This window comes from Rhopilema esculentum, chromosome 19 (assembly GCF_057945365.1).
Source record: "Rhopilema esculentum isolate cy_ngs chromosome 19, ASM5794536v1, whole genome shotgun sequence".
NCBI classification, from domain to species: domain Eukaryota; kingdom Metazoa; phylum Cnidaria; class Scyphozoa; order Rhizostomeae; family Rhizostomatidae; genus Rhopilema; species Rhopilema esculentum.
The window spans coordinates 8061167-8079657 of NC_142833.1; the positions used below are offsets into that span (position 1 = coordinate 8061167).

At 36.5% G+C, this 18491-nt stretch overlaps 1 protein-coding gene across 1 annotated transcript; it reads left to right on the top strand.

Moving 5' to 3' along the window:
- Positions 1-1457: 1457 nt before the first annotated feature.
- Positions 1458-17755, top strand: LOC148957979 (ATP-binding cassette sub-family B member 6-like). Its single transcript, XM_089114064.1, has 21 exons — positions 1458-1557; positions 2932-3725; positions 4054-4121; positions 4989-5080; positions 5496-5594; positions 6118-6310; positions 7322-7443; positions 7961-8070; positions 8663-8728; positions 9289-9414; positions 9577-9653; positions 10239-10302; positions 10737-10822; positions 11543-11600; positions 12163-12267; positions 13242-13315; positions 14440-14540; positions 15154-15266; positions 15712-15806; positions 16749-16817; positions 17016-17755. The coding sequence occupies exons 2-21, from the start codon at positions 2985-2987 to the stop codon at positions 17125-17127; spliced, it is 2571 nt and encodes an 856-aa protein (XP_088970190.1). The 5' UTR covers positions 1458-1557; positions 2932-2984; the 3' UTR covers positions 17128-17755.
- The last annotated feature ends 736 nt before the right edge of the window (positions 17756-18491 follow it).

Genomic DNA, 18491 nt, shown 5'->3' on the forward strand with positions numbered 1-18491 from the left:
GGGATTCTAGAGCCCTATAGTGACAGCTCTATGCTTGGATCTCTCGCAAGTTAACAACATCGATCTAGGAATAAGGGACTGCAAATGAATAAAATGACTGTAGTGATAGCTCATTTCCCTAAATTTAAAGTTCAATTGACGCATAGAAACAAAAATTTATCGGCTGTTACAATAGGTAGGTGTTTGAAAGTTTTTCATTTCTAGCTGATCTGTATGTGAGGCTGTGAGATGTATTAATAAGGATCTACTGACTGGCTGCATAAACTAAATTCATATATAAAAATTCAAATTCTAAAACATTCTTCGACAAACTATTAAAAAGGTCCGTTATTATCGTATAAAAATGAAAGTTGCTAATTATATACGGAGTTAGATTGACAAAATGTATTGCAGAGGTTTGTGACAGCAAATGAAGAATTTCAGGCAACAATTTTTTAATCAGGCAACACCCCCCCCCCCCACAAGGCTTGCCTCGCGACGGTCCTGCGTGTCATTAAATGAAAGCTAAGCCTTTGTCTCTGTAGCAACTGCAAAAAACTCAATTGACAAGTCGAACAAATGAACTTTTACTATGTATCTGAAAAAAATTGGAATTTTGCTCAATTTTTTATTGATAAACATGTGCCTTTAATCATAAAAAAGGTCTCAATTTAATTACCACGCGAGGAATATTCCAATAATCCCTATCATCATGAATTAATTGGGATTGACTTTTTCATAAATTATTCTGAAAACTGTACGCGGCTAATTTGTTTATCATAACTCTCCCGCCTTGAGAAGACAATGTTCTTCATAAACATTTGACACATAATAACAAAGAAACTCGTGTAAAAGTAACCATATGAATACAAATAAATCTTTCGAAAATTTGTTGCGGCCCCATTTTGTTTGTGGGCCCTGGGACACTAGGCATTGGAACTTACCTCTTCAACATTCAACATCTCCATCTAACATTTACTGACTATTCTCGGTTAAAATACTCGACCAGAGAATAGAGAACAGGCCAGAGCAAGGCCGTCACTAGATATTTATCCAAAAGTGAGAGCGTAGTTTCCATTGGGCAATTGGGGGAACCATCCTTTATTTGACGAAAGGCTTGGGAATTTGCGGACGAAGCATCTCTTACATGGAAAAAAATTATTCGTATTTCGAAATGGAATTTTTTCTCAATAAGGTGTCACACCCCTCGTGCAACATGCCCCTCCCATCATAGTGTTCATGGGCTAGAGTGGATAGCTAGAGCATCCCCCCCCCCAAAAAAAAATTGTCGAACAAACTGTAGTATAATTCCTTTACAACAGTGTGCTGAATAAGAAGGAATACAATGGGCAGCCCTCCCGCCCCAATATGATTTTCGTTCCAACGGCACTGGATAGTGAGTTCGTACGTCGAAGGTAACTAACTGTTGGGACCGCTGTTTTCTGGTGGCCATACCGAAGAGGCGTGAGTCCGGTCCACCAGTAGCAAAGCTTGCGAAGGAGCAATATTGTTTTCCCTGTTCAGATCAAAAATCAAAGCTTTGCCATCAAACACGAGTTTATTGCATGGGAAGACATCGTAAGTTATGGATTTGTTTTTTTATAATCTCTTTGAATGAATTGTGTTTGATATTATAAAGAAAGAAGTAGGTAGCATGCTAAGCATCGCAATTCATCGCTTTTCATGCTTGGCCTAATTTGAAATCTGCTAAACTGTCATGTCAATTATGTAACAATAAACCCAAAAAGGCGATGATAGAGACGATAGGATTCTCCATGTCCCTGTCCTATCCCTGATCTCATTGACATGAATGTTTTGAAGTGCTATAGAACGTTTATTTTGTCTGATCAAGCTATTATGATGTATATCAAGTTCAGGTTTAAGGTTCAGTTTCATTTTATTTTGACTTTCACCGACCACATACATTTTCACCAAATACTAGATAGAGACATAGCAAATTGAAATAGTAAACTATAAACACAATAGTATGTGGAACACACATTATGAGTGGGATATGTATGTATGGGGAATTATTTAAAGAAGGAAATCTGTCAAAGCTAATCAAGGAGAGAGACCCCCTATACACAAAGATATTTCAGCACTTTACAGTTATCAAAGTAAAAATACCAAAAATGAATCCTGGTTTCCGTATGTGAGGAAGTAGAAAAGAGTGTAAGCAATTTCAAATATCAGCTGGTAATGTTTTTTTGCAAGGAGATATGATATCAATTTATGACGAAAGCAAACCAAGGATACAGATTCTTTGGCAGTAGGAATACTATTCCAGGATTCAGCACCAGGAAAATGAAAAAATCTTAAGCCGTATTGAAGAGTGTTTTTCTGAGTTAAGAAAATGTTCTTCATAGAAGCCTTTTGATACGTTTTATAAGTGCCAAAAAATCACCATACAAATGGTCTTCAACAGTATCAGTTTATATATTTATACTTTGGTATTCAGATAGACTCACAAGTTTAAAATAATCCTAGATATTAGAAGGTGTTTTCCACATTGAATAGAAACAACTTTCTTTTATTCGCTTTTAATGACTTGATTCACTTTGATTTGCCTATCAAAATTTTGTAATAACCAAACAGACTATTTTGGTTGACTATTGCCCCAACTGGAAAATTTGTCACACCCCTTCAATAGATTGCCTACACACAAATTTTCCATCAGGGTGATATTGTATATTGGCCACACAAAGTCCCTAGTAAATAACATTCTACATTATTTTTGATGTTACAAATTTCTAAGTGTCTTTGATTTCTGGGGCACAGTCTCAAATTTCCAAAAAGAACTTGTGTGCACTAAGAGAAATGGCTTCCAGTGTGATTGTTGTCTTCAATCACCAATGAAGATATTCTCAAATCATGACATGAAACATAATGCTTACAAATAATTGTCAAAAAGTTATGTAAGTTACCTTTAATGTGAGTTTTTTTATGTTTCAGGATTTTGCTGATTATATTTGGACGCTTTCCAAGATAAGCAAAAGGCCTCCAAAATGCTTTCTTTCTGCCCAAATAACGATACACTCCGTAAAGTGTTTAAAGATGGTGGCTTCTCAAGGTGTTTTGTAGAGCTGTTCACGCCAAGTCTTCTAATGATCCTGATTATTGTCAGCTTTATAATTCAGCTAAGAAGGTATTGGAAATGTAAGAAAATGAAAAAGTACAGGAAACTTCATGTGCAAAATGGTGGCAGAGGTGGAATTGAAATCGACCAATTGTCACCACATTGCAAAAAACACTTTAAAGGATTTGCTTTTAGTGATTTGCCTAGGCCATTCTTGTATGTAGTACAGTGGCTTCTTCATGCATGCCTAATCATTTTGCCAGCAGCAGACTTGTTGAGCCGATTAATACTGTGCCCAAGCTGTCTCCATGGAAGTGTGCTCTATCAGGATGTGATGCTGATTCTCATTTGGGGTTTTGCACTACGCAATTTGCAACGAGAGAGAAAGATGTTTTACAGAGCCCATATCAAGTCACATTCCTTGCTTTTTCTTCTTTTCTGGTCATTGTCATTGCTTGTTGACATATTTGCTCTTGTTTCATGGGATAGCCATGTTTGGTGGTTTTCTGGTCCAAAAACAGAAGTTAAGAGAATGGAGCTGTTTGTTTTCAGTATCAGATTTTCTTCAAATTTGATTTTGTTTGTATTGGGTTTCTTGGCTCCTGGTTTATACAAAGAAAAAAAGAAGGTTCTTGCTGAAGGAGAAGAAAGTGAGAAAAAGAAACCAAAGGTATTTTATATTAATATTCGATACAGATTTATAACAATTAGATTTATAATGTTGTAACATTTAGATATTTTGCAATTTCTAAGATCACTTGAAACCTGTGTTACTTGTTAGGAGATGTTGCTTTTGTAATTGTATCTAATTCAATGGTTAGTTAGCTTTATTGAGTGTCATTTAAAAGCTGTTCAATTTTGAAAAACAGTTTAAAAGATTCTTTTGGGGTGGACACTTGACTGCCTTTTTTATTGGAATGTTTTTCTATCATACTCAATGTACTGTTTTTGAGCCATCTTTAAATTTCTAATCCTGTGATTTTCTTTATCTTATGCAGAAGTCTCCTTTCAATGACCTATGGGAAAAAAGTAAGCAACTGTGGCCTTTCTTGTGGCCAAAAGACAGGTATGTTACAAGCCTGGCCATTTGTATTTTTGTAGGTGAGGTGTAAATCGCTCCCCTTATTTTCTGAGGTGAGCTAAATCAGTAACACATGGAATCTACTTTAAAAGCAATCAACAGATAGCTTGAGCCATTGAGCCCCTTTCGTACCTGTCAATTGCCTTTAAATAGTCTTGAAGTCAAAGAGTATGTTGCTGTTTTACTTCTTTCAATTTGTATATGCTTTAACCATGAGTCAAGCATCCCCTTGGCTTAAAGGATTTAAAAAACAAAAAGATTGCCCAACACAAAAATAACAAATTCCCTAACAAACAATCGTTTTGTCATACAGAATTTAAAAATGGCTTTGAAAACATATTTTGAAACAAACTTAAGGCTTTTGATCTGACACTTTTCAGAGTATAAAACGTCAGAACATAGATCAAAAACTCCTATGCCTAGAAACATATATACCTAATTGTGGATCTAAATAGGCCAATCAGAAATGCAAGCACATTGCTGTTGAGGTTGCCCAATCAGTGCCACATGCTTATGAAAAATGTTATCAATGGATCCTATATTGAAAACAAACTCCTTCTGTCATGTTTATGTAGATAAATTATAAATCTGCTAGATGGAACATCGATCTGACTCTACCAATAATCTAAAGCATGTGGCCATTATAGTTTTTCAGGCAATTTGGATTTTCTAGAGAATGCTGCTTGATAGTGGAATTGCATGCTTTAGTTATTGTTTCTGATCTGCAAGATCGTGGAGGCTGTTAACTTTGGTGAAGTGTTTTGTTTCTAATGCTTGAAGGAACATGATGTTTTATACCACTCCCCAATCGACAACCCTTACCAATTTTTAGTCTCATTGAATCTTTTGCAGATGGCTGCAGGCACGTGTACTTTTCTGTTTACTTTTGCTTGGAGCTGGCAGAGGAATAAATGTTTTGCTGCCACTTCAGTATAAAAAAATTGGTAAGCATTTATTTCCTAGATCAAAAAGAGAGTGAGCTTCGTAATCCAGCAAAATCCTTGCTTGAATAATCAGTTCAAGCAAGCAAGAATAATAATCAGCATTCCATACAATTTGATATTTTCCTGTTTTTGTTTAGTTTGTCCAGTTTTGCACGTTTTTGTATGGGGGGAATTTTCAATATAATCTGTCTATCCCTTATCTTAAATTTACTTAACATTGGATTCTCTTTGCAAAATGCTTGCTCCAATTTTATAGCAATAGACCAATATTTATTTATAGAAGGTGCTAAAAAGTGGAGCAAATTTAAAATTATATTGAAGCTTCCAGTCCTTTCTATGTTCATAATGGGTTCCTTTATGCAGATTTTGAAACATTGAAAATAATTTTCCGATCATAAATTTTTTTTGTTTTCAGTGAACTATCTTGGTGCAGCTGACAAGTCAAATGAAAGCAGTCCATACAATTTGATTGCTGTGTACATTATATTGTCGTTTTTGCAAGGAGGAGGGATTGGTGAGCTTCTGAAATTTATCGTAATTTTCTCAAATCTTATATTTTGCAACCTTTTATGATAAATTGTGAACTGATTTTTGAATTATTGGTTGAAAAACTGTAAATTTTCCCCGCGACAATTCAAGTGTCAAAATAGCAATGCTGCTACGCACTTTTAACGAGGAATGTCTAGATTTTATATCAAAAGGGGCCTTGTCACATGCAATTTAGAATCCCTAAGAGGAAAGAGACAATTTCATTACAGCCTGGTTTTTAATGCTAATTTTTCTACTTTGAGCCTTTACATCATGAAAGATCTTGCATCGGTATACAATGCTGTTCCTACACTCATAGCAGTGGTGGAAACGGGGGCGAGGGGCGCGAGGGGGGCGAGGAGGCGGATGACCTGGTCTTTCGCTCTAAAACAACGGGAAATTGTGACATCATTTTACTGCTTTTCATTTGGATGACATGAGATCATTTGTATCAACAATGCAATATAATTTTGTTGCCTCAATAAACCATGTTGATTATTCACCTTTAGGATCAATGGGTGTCCTGAATAACATCCGATCGTTTGTTTGGATTAACGTTCAGCAGTATACAAGTAAAGCCGTACAGGTCCAGTTGTTTAATCACTTGCACCGTTTGTCGTTGCGTTGGCACTTGGGAAGGAAAACAGGCGAGGTCATTCGCATGGTGGATCGTGGAGCAACAAGCATTGACAGCTTGCTGAGGTTTGTACCGAATATTTGTGTTGTGTGTGAAAGGTCTGATGATAAAATGCTACTGATGAGTTCATTTTAACTAGTCTGATGACTAGTCTGATGGTTATTTCAGCCCCAAATTGCGTGATTGGGTACAATGACAGGAACCATGTGTAATAAACAGCCACCATCGTCTCTCTTTGCTTTTTTCTTGGAATACATTCGCCAGAAACACCCGTTTGCAAGCATTTATGTCGTCCAGACAGTGGCGGTGCCAGGGGGTGGTATGGGGGAGTAATTACTCCCCCCCACTTTTTTCGAAACATGGTCTACATATTTCTTCTAAAAACGGGTTAGAAAGCACTAGGTAGGGATAGATCATATTTCCTAAGGAAATTTGACCTGGTACAAAGCAATGAAACGAGGCGATTAGGACGTGGTCTCACTGGCCACGCCCATTACCCTTCCACTCGGCAGTAGTTGGCGCCGCCACTGCGTCAAGATTAAGTCATTTTAAGGAAAACTTGACGAATAAATAGGCCTATTCAGTGTGTGTGCAAATTCATTTTAACCTGACTTTTTGTTTATCACAATATCTATAGTAAATGTAATTGATTAAAACTACTTTGCTAGCTGGTTGGGTGGGGTTGTAAAAACACAAATATCTGCATATGAAATCGTGTACATTTGTCAATCTGAATAGGTTCGTATGTAATGAGCATCGAATTGAAAACGAGCCTCTCTAGATTCTTGAAGTGGTTCTTATTTGTCTATAGGGTTTTAACCAGGGCACTAATTCAACGTTTTGAATGTAAAAATGGCATCAGACTAATAGGTGCTATGGTTTGACAGCAATTCTGATTTCATTAGTTTTTAAATGCATACCTATTCCAGCTTTTAAGTAGGACCAGACTATATGGTGGTGTCTAAGTGCAAATGTTCCGACTACAGGTTCTGAAAAGCCAGATTCTTCATACGGTTTTTTAATTTTAGTATAGCAAGAAGCGAAATTAATTGTTATCTATCTGCATTTTATTCCAGCTATATTTTGTTTCAAATATTCCCCACTATCGCAGACATTGGGGTAGCCGTTGTATTCTTTGCAACAGCCTTCAATGGCTGGTTTGCCCTCATCGTCTTCCTTACTATGGTTCTGTATCTACGTAAGTTCAGCTTTTTCTTCCTTGCATTGATATACCTGTCCTTTTTGCTGGCTCATCCTTTCAAGTAACAATATTCGCTTTGGTGTATAGATTGGAGCATTTGTAGTTGTTACTCCCAGTTTCACGTACACTACAGCACCTTGAATATGGCATAAGCATCCGACAATTGACTAAATATTTTATCTGTCATTATACTGTACAAATAAACTGGCATTATAATCTTGATTGAAACAACTGTTTAGATATCCTTTATATTGTATTTTCAAATTCTTCTTTCATTTTGATTCCTTGTTCTCACCGTCCTATTACTAGGTGCTGTGGAAGTTAGACATAATCAGTTTGTTTATATATTGCGTCATATCTTTGATTCAATTTTACCCACCAAAAACAACTTTGCTCGCCGCTTATTTTTGTGTAATTAAGTGTAATTAAGCATTTTTTTCATTTTCAGCTTCTTTTTATGAAAAATGTTTTTCTCAACTTTCATCACATTTATGTCTTTTTTACTGTTTTGCAGTCACTACGGTAATAATCACAGAGTGGAGAACGAAATTTCGAAGAGAGATGAACGAAAGAGATAACGTCACTAAAGCGAAAGCCGTCGACTCGTTGTTAAATTTCGAAACAGTGAGTGGTGCATCCAGTATACCCTTTATTTAGATAAATAGACCTCGGAAGTATTTAAATTTTTTTGAAATTTTGATCAATATAATCCAAAGTCATTAAAAACTGTGAGTGTGCGAATAAAGGAGAGGCCACGATAGTAGGCTGTTTGACGGACTCCGGAGGAAATCTTGCGGCGAAAAATCGATAAAATAGTAGTATATAAGGAACACCGCAAGGCGACGAGAATAAACAACATTAAACACACAAATCAGTGATGGCTAATATTTCGCCCCGGCATTCGGGGCTTCATCAGAGCAAAAGTAAACGAACTAAAAATTTACAAATTTCAAAGAGGCGATGGTACCTCTGAATATGCAAAATGAGTTGAATGTGTTGCAAATGGGCTGCGACATGACCACATTAGCACAGGCTCTTGCCCAATCAAACCTCTGTAAATTAGTCTGTAATTACGTCAGCAAACTTTGATATTTTAAGCAATACTTTTAATTTTTTTGCGCCGTAATTGTATATTCATAAGGACGGTCAAAACAGAGTCTAATTATATAGAAAGTGAGCCACATGGTCAGGTAACAAATGAAAAATTGCTATCCAGGTCAAATACTACAACAACGAACTCTTCGAAGGAGAGAGGTACACAGAGGCAATCCAGGCTTATCAGGTATGTCTTTCAGCACAATCTTGTCATTTCTAACTGTTTGTGGTTTTATTTTCTTAATCTAAATCTCAGAAAGTTTGGCAGCTTTTGGGGAAGTATTTTTATGTTTATTGAAAGACTAGAATATTTACTGGACGTCGTAAACTAAAGATTTATATTTGAATTGTTTGTAAGCCAGAATACGCCCGTTTTTTCAAAGTACTTTAAGCAATTTTTTAGCCAATATGAGGTTATAATATTGATAAAGCAAAAAAGTGTGTATAGTTGTCATCCTCCTGCTACAGATATAAAACCAAATAGGTCTTTGTTGCCGCAACATTCGAAAATAGTATAGAAGAGCGGGAACATATACCGAAGTATTTTTCACCTGACACGCCTTAGAGTATAAACGCCTGTGGACGTTAGCTAGCGTTTGTACTCTAAGGTGTATCGGGTGAAAAAGGTTTCTGCTCTAAGGCGTGCTTTATTATAGTATGTCTCAGCTCTTTCGTGTTACGAATATTATCAAACTTTTGCTTTCTTCGAATCGAGTTGCTAAATTCTTCTTGAATTTTTATGTTTAGAATTGCCAATGGAAGGCTTTAGCCTCACTCAATATTCTCAACACATCACAAAACTTGGTCATCACTTCTGGATTACTTGCTGGTACATTATACTGTGCACATCTTGTAATGATTGGACATTTCAAGGTTGGTTGTTTCAGTTAAAGCGATGTTCTTCATATAATGTCTGTATATGAAATTAAATCAATGCTTTAAATTGAAATTTGATTGCCTACTTTAACGTAGATACTAGTTTTGCTTCCCTATACGTTCCTGTTGGTTAAAAACTGAAATGTCCTATTCTCGTAGGTTGGTGATTTTGTGTTGTTTATCACTTACATGAAGCAGCTCTACATGCCTTTGAATTTCTTTGGAACATACTATCGGTAGGTGAAAACCAGAGATTGAATATTCTTAAATATATTTATACTGTATAAAGCTAACAGAAATGCGGCAGAGATTGACTGCGAAATTATAGGAAATAAACCAAGACTTCTTATCGTATTCGTGTGTCTATGATTCCTATTGATTTTCTTATTCGATATTTCTTGCATTCAGGTTAATAGTGATTGAAAATTTCAAATTGTTTAATCTCTTTGCCCCACGAAAGACATCTTTGCTTTTTTAAGCTGCCTATGGACTTCGTGAACCCAAAAGTAATTCATCTTGAATCCGAGCTGAAGGCATCTGATATTCCTAGCATCAAGATGCGTTAATCATGCCAGTATATCACTAATTTTAAGATATTTGCTCGAGGAATTAATATCATTTCTATTAGTTTTTTGTCATATTATGTGCCCGATTTCTAAGTGGTGCATTTTTTTTGAAGTATATTAATTCATTATGATTTTTCTTAGAGCTTGAAGTAATAAGTTGCAATGTGTTACTTAGCCCTTATAAGCACTGCACTATTTTGCTATTTGTTTGTTTGTTGACAAACTTATATAATACCTTGCTCACTACTTTTCTAGTATGATTCAAACAGCATTTATTGACATGGAAAACATGTTTGAGTTGCTGAAAGAAGATGTAGAGGTAATTGCAACGCCGTTACTCTTGCAAATCTGTTGCCAAAATGTGCTCTTGATATTCAAACTTCTTCATCTGTATTAGCTCGGTGTTCTCTTCGTGTAGCAACTTTGTTTGGTTTTTCCTATCGGTCAACGTTCACTTGATACCGAGAGATACCAGTCAACAGGGTTTGGAAGCCCGCCTGATATCGTAAAAGGCTTTGAAATTTGCCTGACAATTTCCATAGTTTCAAAGTTTAATCGAGATTTTTTTATCTTAATAATATCTAACAATACACCAACGTTACCTTTTAGAAAAATAAAGTAAAAGAAAATAACCTTTTATGGCACCTTTCTCTCTCTTTCCATCTAACAATTTTTTAAATCCTTTTTTTACTTTTCTAAGAGTACATTCTAATGTGTTTGATTTTGATTACACATCAAACATTTATTTGATAGGTTAAAGATCATGATGATGTAACGAATCTTCATTTAACCAATGGAAAAGTCCAGTTTAAAAATGTAACATTTGGTTATGATCCAAGGTATGATTGCTTTCGATGTGAAGCTTTGATAGATATCGTGATATCTTAAAAAGGAGGACGCTGAAAGAAGCCTTTTTGATTTATCTTAGTCATGTCCTCTTAATTAATGATGATTCTTCAAGAAGGCGCTTTATACGAAAAATTTTAGGAACCACTTTTTACTTTTGCTTCGAAACTGGCTTTTTGTTTTCTATCATTTAAGCTTGTTAATCGGCTGTGGGTAACAAACCACTAAGGTATCATATCACCAGAGTATAACGTTTAATAGGCATGGACCCGTTGTTAACATGATATTGGGTTTTCTTGCTTCTTGAAAAAGCCATCTTGAGCTGGAACTCTCATTCTCCGTCTTGGCCAGATGTAAAGTGACAGAGTGATTACGTCGTAAAACCTATTTTTAGAACTTTGAGCACTTAGCCTGAAAGAAACGTGAAACACCTCCATAATACTAAATCAGCTAGATATGTTACCGGTTGTGTGATATATGGTCACATGAGCACAGGCCCCTTCTCCATAAGGCAACTGTACTTTTGTCTTGGTTCTTAGACAAACCAGACCAAGTCGAGTCTTCACTGATGACCCAAAGTGAAGTCGAGTTTTCACTGAAGATTTTTCAGGAAATATAAAACAGATATTACTAAATTTTCACATATAGAGGTATTTCTCTTGTCTTTGACCTCACTACTTTCCAAAAGATTCATTCTGTGATTTCCATTCTAGCAAACTCATACTGAGGAACATCTCCTTCGATGTCTTTCCAGGACAGACTGTTGCCTTGGTAAGAATGAAATTAAGCTATGTGTTTTGTGACTTTTTTCTGATTCAAGCAATCTGTGGTCTGTACGTATGCTTTGCAATGTATTACTAAATCACCTGTGGAAAATTGCTGCTTTGAAATTATAAATGTTGGTCCCCTGGTTCTTCATTATGAAACTTGAAGATGCAAAATTGTTCCCGAAATTTGAAATTAGTTACAGTATCTAGTATTGATCACTTTTCATAATAGTGGTGCCTTTCTTGTCGGCCGTGAAATGTACAAATGCTCCTATGTAGTTCCTTTCAAGCTAGTCCCTTCATGTATGATACTGTTGAATACCAGCCCGTGTGTGGTACTGTTGAGTATCATGCGATTACTGTTGAATATCAGCCCAGATTACAAATGCTCAGTATTCTGTAGTAATGTCTCGAAAACTTTAATAGATTCTAATCATTTTTGAACCAGTGGACGAAGTATGCATATGGTTACCTAGCATTTTTTCAATTATGAACTCTTTATATATTCCGTGTTACCTAGCATATTACGTACCCTTGACTTTCTTTCATACAAAATCATTTTACAGGTTGGTCCATCTGGCAGTGGTAAAAGCACCATCATTCGATTGCTGTTCAGGTTCTATGATCTGTTTTCGGGAGCAATTTATATTGATGATCAAAATATCGAAAGTGTGAGTTGCATCTCTGTTCTAGTACACTGTCTTCCAGCCAAAATTTAAAGACACACGACGGTTATAAAATGTGTCTTGTGCCAGGGATCTGGGCAAGCTAAAAATAACAGCCAACGGGCGTCGGTTGTGGATTTTGCATGTGATTGCTTGTTCATATTTTGTTTCGCTCTTTTGTCAAGCGATAGGACAATTATTCGTGAAGCAATAGGAAGCCAAGAGATTTCACAGTTTGATAACAACAAAATGGAATAGCATTGTTTGGCAACTGGCCTTTTTCACGGACTTTATAACCTTGGAGCTATTCTTTATAGCTGCCTTGTGCCTTTCATTAAATAGGCTTGGCAAAGCGGAAAACTTCTTCTGCACTGTGTGCGTAAAACTTCCATTGCAAATGGTAATTGTTTTTTATACCTTGATGGGTGGTTGAACAAAATTGCTTCCGTTGGATTTCTGCTACTTTTTCAAGCTGTTTATGCATAAATCTTTTTTTGATACAAATTTTTAAGCTTTCCTTCAATCGCTATTAATCAGCTGTTATTGTATGGCTTATCCCCCTGTAATAAACTATACTAGATTAGTATACAAATATAGTGCGGTGACATTGCAAACTGTTCTGGTGATGCATGAAGAATGATAATGTAATTTTATAGTTTGATGTTTCTTGAGATATCCTAGCAAGGGTCATGAGTGCTTTGCTGTGCAGTTTTGAAGTGTATCTATGTATTAGAGCCTGCGTTACATGAGGACCCATAGACGTTCGTTTTCTTTGAAGACAGGAATTATGTTCATATCTGTGATATTCTACGGCCATATTTAAATTCTATCATTTTCTCATGCATTTTAGTACAGTAAAAAGGTTACTGCAGATTATGTTTTTTTTGATTTGCTGTATCATTTTGTAAGATAATTGAGTCCTCACAACTAGACAACTTTGCCCATTTCTTAGTAATTGTTTAAGTCAACCCATCCTCCAGGTTTCTCAACGATCACTGCGACAGTACATTGGTGTTGTTCCACAAGACACGGTCCTTTTTAATGACACTATCAGGTAAGATGTTGAAGGGCAGTAAGATTTGATCTTTTAGTTTTGTATTTTCTAGCTTTATTGACACTTATTTCTACTTTTCTATTATTTCATTAACGTGAAAATGTTGATATTAGAAAAGAAAACAATATTTCAGTAAAATGAAGGCAGTATTTTATGATGACGAAGCAAAATGTTAGAATGTGACATTCTGCTTATTGAAAAAGATTCAGCAAGTAACATTTTCCAACATTTTCATGAAAGTATGTTACTAATCAACATATACTTCGTTACCTTTCGCTACATCATAGAAGATCTACGACTAGAGGTAGCGAAGCATGTGTAAAAGTTTTTCGTAGATAATGCGGTAAAAAGTTTTTAGTAAAAGTTTTTATGAGGTCTTTAAGTTCAAAGAGGGTCACCACATTTCCTGCAATGGCCTATTAGAAATCAAGTAGCAAATCTGTTTGGTTCATTCGATGTGTGATCTGTGTTTCTGTTTTTGGCCATTCACCTCATTAATGGGATACTTGTCCAATTCCTCCATTGGCTGGATTGCTCAGGGAAGCGCATGTAATAGCTTTCTTAGTCTTCAATCATTGTTTTGTTGGGCCTATTAGAAATCAAGTGGCAAATCTGTTTGGTTCAATCTGATGTGTGATCTGTGTTTCTGTTTTTGTCCATTCACCTCATTTATGGGATACTTTACCAATTCTTCCATTGGTTGGATTGCTCAGGGAAGCGCATGTAATAGCTTTCTTAGTCTTCATTCATTGTATTATTGGGTAGGCCTTGAGAAGTGAATGAAATCAAGAATGGTCATGTGACTCGATTGCTCTGTTGCCGATTTTGAATGTGATTAGAAAATAGCAAAACATGCGAACGCTTTAAACAGCGGAAATGGAGCAAGTGTCCGCTGCCAGCAGGCGGCAATGCGAAAGCCAAAGAGCTCGCAATTTGTATGCTCGCTCCTGTGCAATGAATTGCAACGATTTAATCTGCCTTTTTCATGAACTTAGAAAATACAGCCTGCTGATTTGATTGAAAAATCTATTGATTGCCTTTCTAAACAACTGTAAATTATAATCAATAGCAAACATTATAAGAGGGACAACTTTCTGATAATCGTAAATTTTGCTTTCTGCTAGATACAATATAAGATACGGGAGAGTGGAAGCACCAGATGAGGAAATCGATCAGTCAGCCGAGGCAGCTGATATTCACGAGAAAGTGCTGACACTCAAAGACGGTATTTTTTCTATATGCTTAAACACTTTGGGTTGCATCATGTACTGTTTTTTTTCAGCTGAAGTAACCATCCAGTGCACAAATTTTCCTTTCTCGATTTTACCAACCAATTTCTTTATAAAGATCTCTTAAAAATAAGCCATAGAATTTATATAGCAAACAGTTTGAGAATTTTCTTTGTACATATCACTTTCTCTCTATTGAGTGATAAAAATATCTGAAATACAGAATTCATAATTGCTGTTATTAAAATGGTCAAACCTTCAGAAAACTTGACTTGAATTTGAAATTGTAGATTAGCATGATGCTCTTATAAAGCAGATATTATCGTTCTTCAAGTAATTTTGTTACTCCAAATCTATACAGTTTTCTGTTTTAAAGTATTATGCATTTTCAAAGCACCACATACTTGATATTTTGAAGCAATCTGCTTTTTTCAATTGCAAATCAAACGCGTATATTTCAAACTTTGACCCCACAAGATGCCCATAATTTGATTGAAGTCGAAAGTTTTGAGAGTATAATTATGTTTTAAAAGTATCCTATGATAATATTATTGACCTAGCCTCAATATTCCAAGCATCAATTTATACATTATATGAATAATTTTCCAGGTTATAACACAATTGTTGGCGAAAGAGGACTAAAGCTTAGCGGGGGAGAAAAGCAGCGAGTGGCAATTGCCCGTACAATACTTAAAGCTCCATCAATTGTTCTCTTGGATGAAGTAAGTTAGGTTCAATTTCGTTTCACTCTCAATTCGTTTTTAAAATACTCTAGGTTATGTTAACTTTTAGGAACCCCGAGGGTTGTAAAAAACTTGTTTCCTATAATGACTTGATTAGACTGTGATTCGAACCTAGCCCTCTGGAAATCTATATCTCTTACTTCTATTACCGTTTTTATATTCTCTGTTGTTTTACAGCTGTTTTTTGTTTACGAGAGAAACTATTACTGGAATTTTTTAACATTTGTGTAGAAAACTTTCATTATAAGCCTTCTTAGATTTTTGAGATTTTTCCAAATTTTTTCCGCTCAAGCAAATTGTAATGGGATCTTGAATCTTGCTTTCAAAATAATCATACATTGATCGTTGTCCTTGTCTTCTTATCCTAAAATTCTTTATCATACCTTTCATATCTTAATTTTACTGCCACTTGAATTCAACTTAGGCAACTTCAGCACTCGACACGCGGACAGAAAGGAATATTCAGGCTTCGCTTGACAAAGTTTGCAGCAATCGTACCACAGTTGTAGTGGCCCACAGGTATATTTACTAATGACTGCTTTATCGCCAGTAGCGTATATCCCTTTGTTACTCATCTGTAGATTTAGTTACAGCGGTTTACTGTATTTTAACCTGGCCTGAGTTTACTAGAAGAATTCTTAATCTCTTGTTTTATGTCAATATGAGTTATTTTAAAACTGTATTAAGAGAAAATTTTGCTGCTAGAAAAACTGAGCAGATAATGATAATGATGGCTTTTTTATATCAAACATACGCGTTAAGCCGATAACCCAGTCCGGGAAATGATCCGCGGATCGGATCTGATTTTGTGTTCCGCACACGCTATGGATGCAAAAATGGTCACATGACTGATCAGCGACAGATCGAAAGAGATCGAAAAAAAAGTTGAAATCATTTCAATTTTTTTTGTACCGTTCCGGTACAGTAGTTTTCTTTCGATCAAAATCGAATTAGAACTTTTAAACAATAGAGCACTTGCGTCATGACTTCCAATCTGAAACGATCCGCGAATCGAACGGAACTGATCATAACAACTCGATCTGATCCGATCCGCGGATCGTTTTCCAGAGTGGGTTTTCGGCTTTAAGCTGCAGTTTTTCCACTTTGTTAGAAATTAGTTATTTAAAATTCCCTTTAAAAACTCCTAGGTAATAAATTCTTGCCTGATTCATAGTCACAATTTTCCACCCATTCTTTTGTTTTGCCTTTATTTCTACCTATAAAAAGGTTCACTTCCGTCAGACATGTGGATAGAAATGGCCAAGAAGATTGGCCTTTATCCGCCTTTGATTAAGACAATCATTTTTTTATATTATGATAGCTCATGGATAAAATCATGTTTGTATGCAAGATAAATAAATTTTCATTGCTCAACTGCCAATTTATTGCTAGGTTGATGCTTTTACCCACCCTGGTGTTGTTAACCCCAGTTTCGTTTACATTACTAATCCTCCTTTTCAGGCTCTCGACAATTGTTAATGCTGACCAAATTTTAGTGATTAAAGATGGAGAAATCGTCGAAAGAGGAAGGTAAGATATGCAAATTTTTACAAAGAATCAGGCAAAAGGACACAGTTGAGCCTTTAATGATAATTTTATGTCCCTTGTCATAACATTTTTATAATAAGTTCATTTTAAATTTCAATCGTCTGTCTTGGTCAGACGAAATTTGATGTGAAAGTTTCATTTAAGTAGTTTTTTTAAATCCAGTTATATGTCATTATCCAGGCACGACGAGCTGCTGAACATAGATGGGCTCTATGCCGAGATGTGGATGCAGCAGTTGCAAGGAGATTCACTTGAATCGAAGATCAGTGACGAGAGCAATGGCAGTGATTGAGCCTCCACGATTTACAAGACATAAAGCTGATTATGAAAAACTAGCCTAGAAAGGTACAGTGTAACGCAAATATGACTTATTCCATTCAGACTTAACTCGTACTCTTTGATCAGCTAAGAAAAGTAAATCACTGCATTCTTTTTTAATATTATTCAATTGTTGTTTTGTTGTCCTTTTGTAGCCAGTAGTTGATGTGAACAGCAATTCGCATACTTGGCTCGTAATTCTAATATAACGTGGCTTATAAAAGTCCATTGCATGCCATTTTCAGACTGTTGCTTCACAGAGTGCCAATCTGCCACTCTGCAAATGAAAAGGCGACGCTTTCCATCACCTCAAAAAGCATTCACAAAATCACCCCCCCCCAATCCTCACCCAACTAGTTTTGCCCCACCTGTCATTGGACCCGATCTTGCCACCTTGGCTACGATGAGGCCGGCCTCCCCCTTCTCTACTTTTTAAATGGTCATAGGTCCAAATATACGTTTAGGTCTATGGCTACTCGTGGATGTTGAAGGGTAGTTGAAAACAAATTAATTTCTCTGATTCCTCTTCAGTCGAGGTCCCGCATTTATTTTCCGCATTTCCATTCCCGCTCTATTTTGGTCCGGTATTTAGCTTGTGAATCATAATCACTATATGCTAAGATGTGGACATGCAAATTGAGGGCAAGCTCCGGTGCACACGGTCCGCGGTCCGCACGTTGCCTTTCCGAAAACCCCTTCGTTTGCCCTGCCCCTCTGCTGCTGCCTTCCCCGCCCGCTGCTTCCGTCCAGTGGTGGCACCACGAGCAAGGTTTTTCTTTTTCGATCTGCCTCGGTTTTCCTGCTCGAAAATCCTCGAAACAAACTTTTTTTCGGCGGAAGTTGCCTTGCTTGCGGACCTAATTGCCTCTCCGGAGAAAAGGTTACATCGGGTCGTTAAGCGTGTTAGGCTTTGTCAGCGAGGTCGTTAACCGCCACCTCTTTGTGCCGAGGGCAATCATCTCCGCAGAGTTGCTCTGCCAAGGCTCTGCTAATCACCATCGATTTTTTTGGCACGAAAACGGTGCTGCGTCACGGCTCGCTTCTCCCTTCTGGATGGAAGTTTCGATTCGAAATTTTCGGAATCAAAACCGGTCGAATGCGACACCTTTCTCCCAAAAACTCAGCATCGTACGAGCAAAAGTTATGATTGTCATGATCATCGCCTGTACATCGCTGTACAGTACATCACTGTACGAATCCTTTGTGTTGGAGCTCTGGCTCGACCGTGATTGGTCGAAATTTGATCGTTATCGGTGCTAAGAATGCGATCTCATTGTCTAAACTAAGCGCTCATGGTTATCATGCTCAAATTGAGCTGTACTTTTTCATCACGTGTCC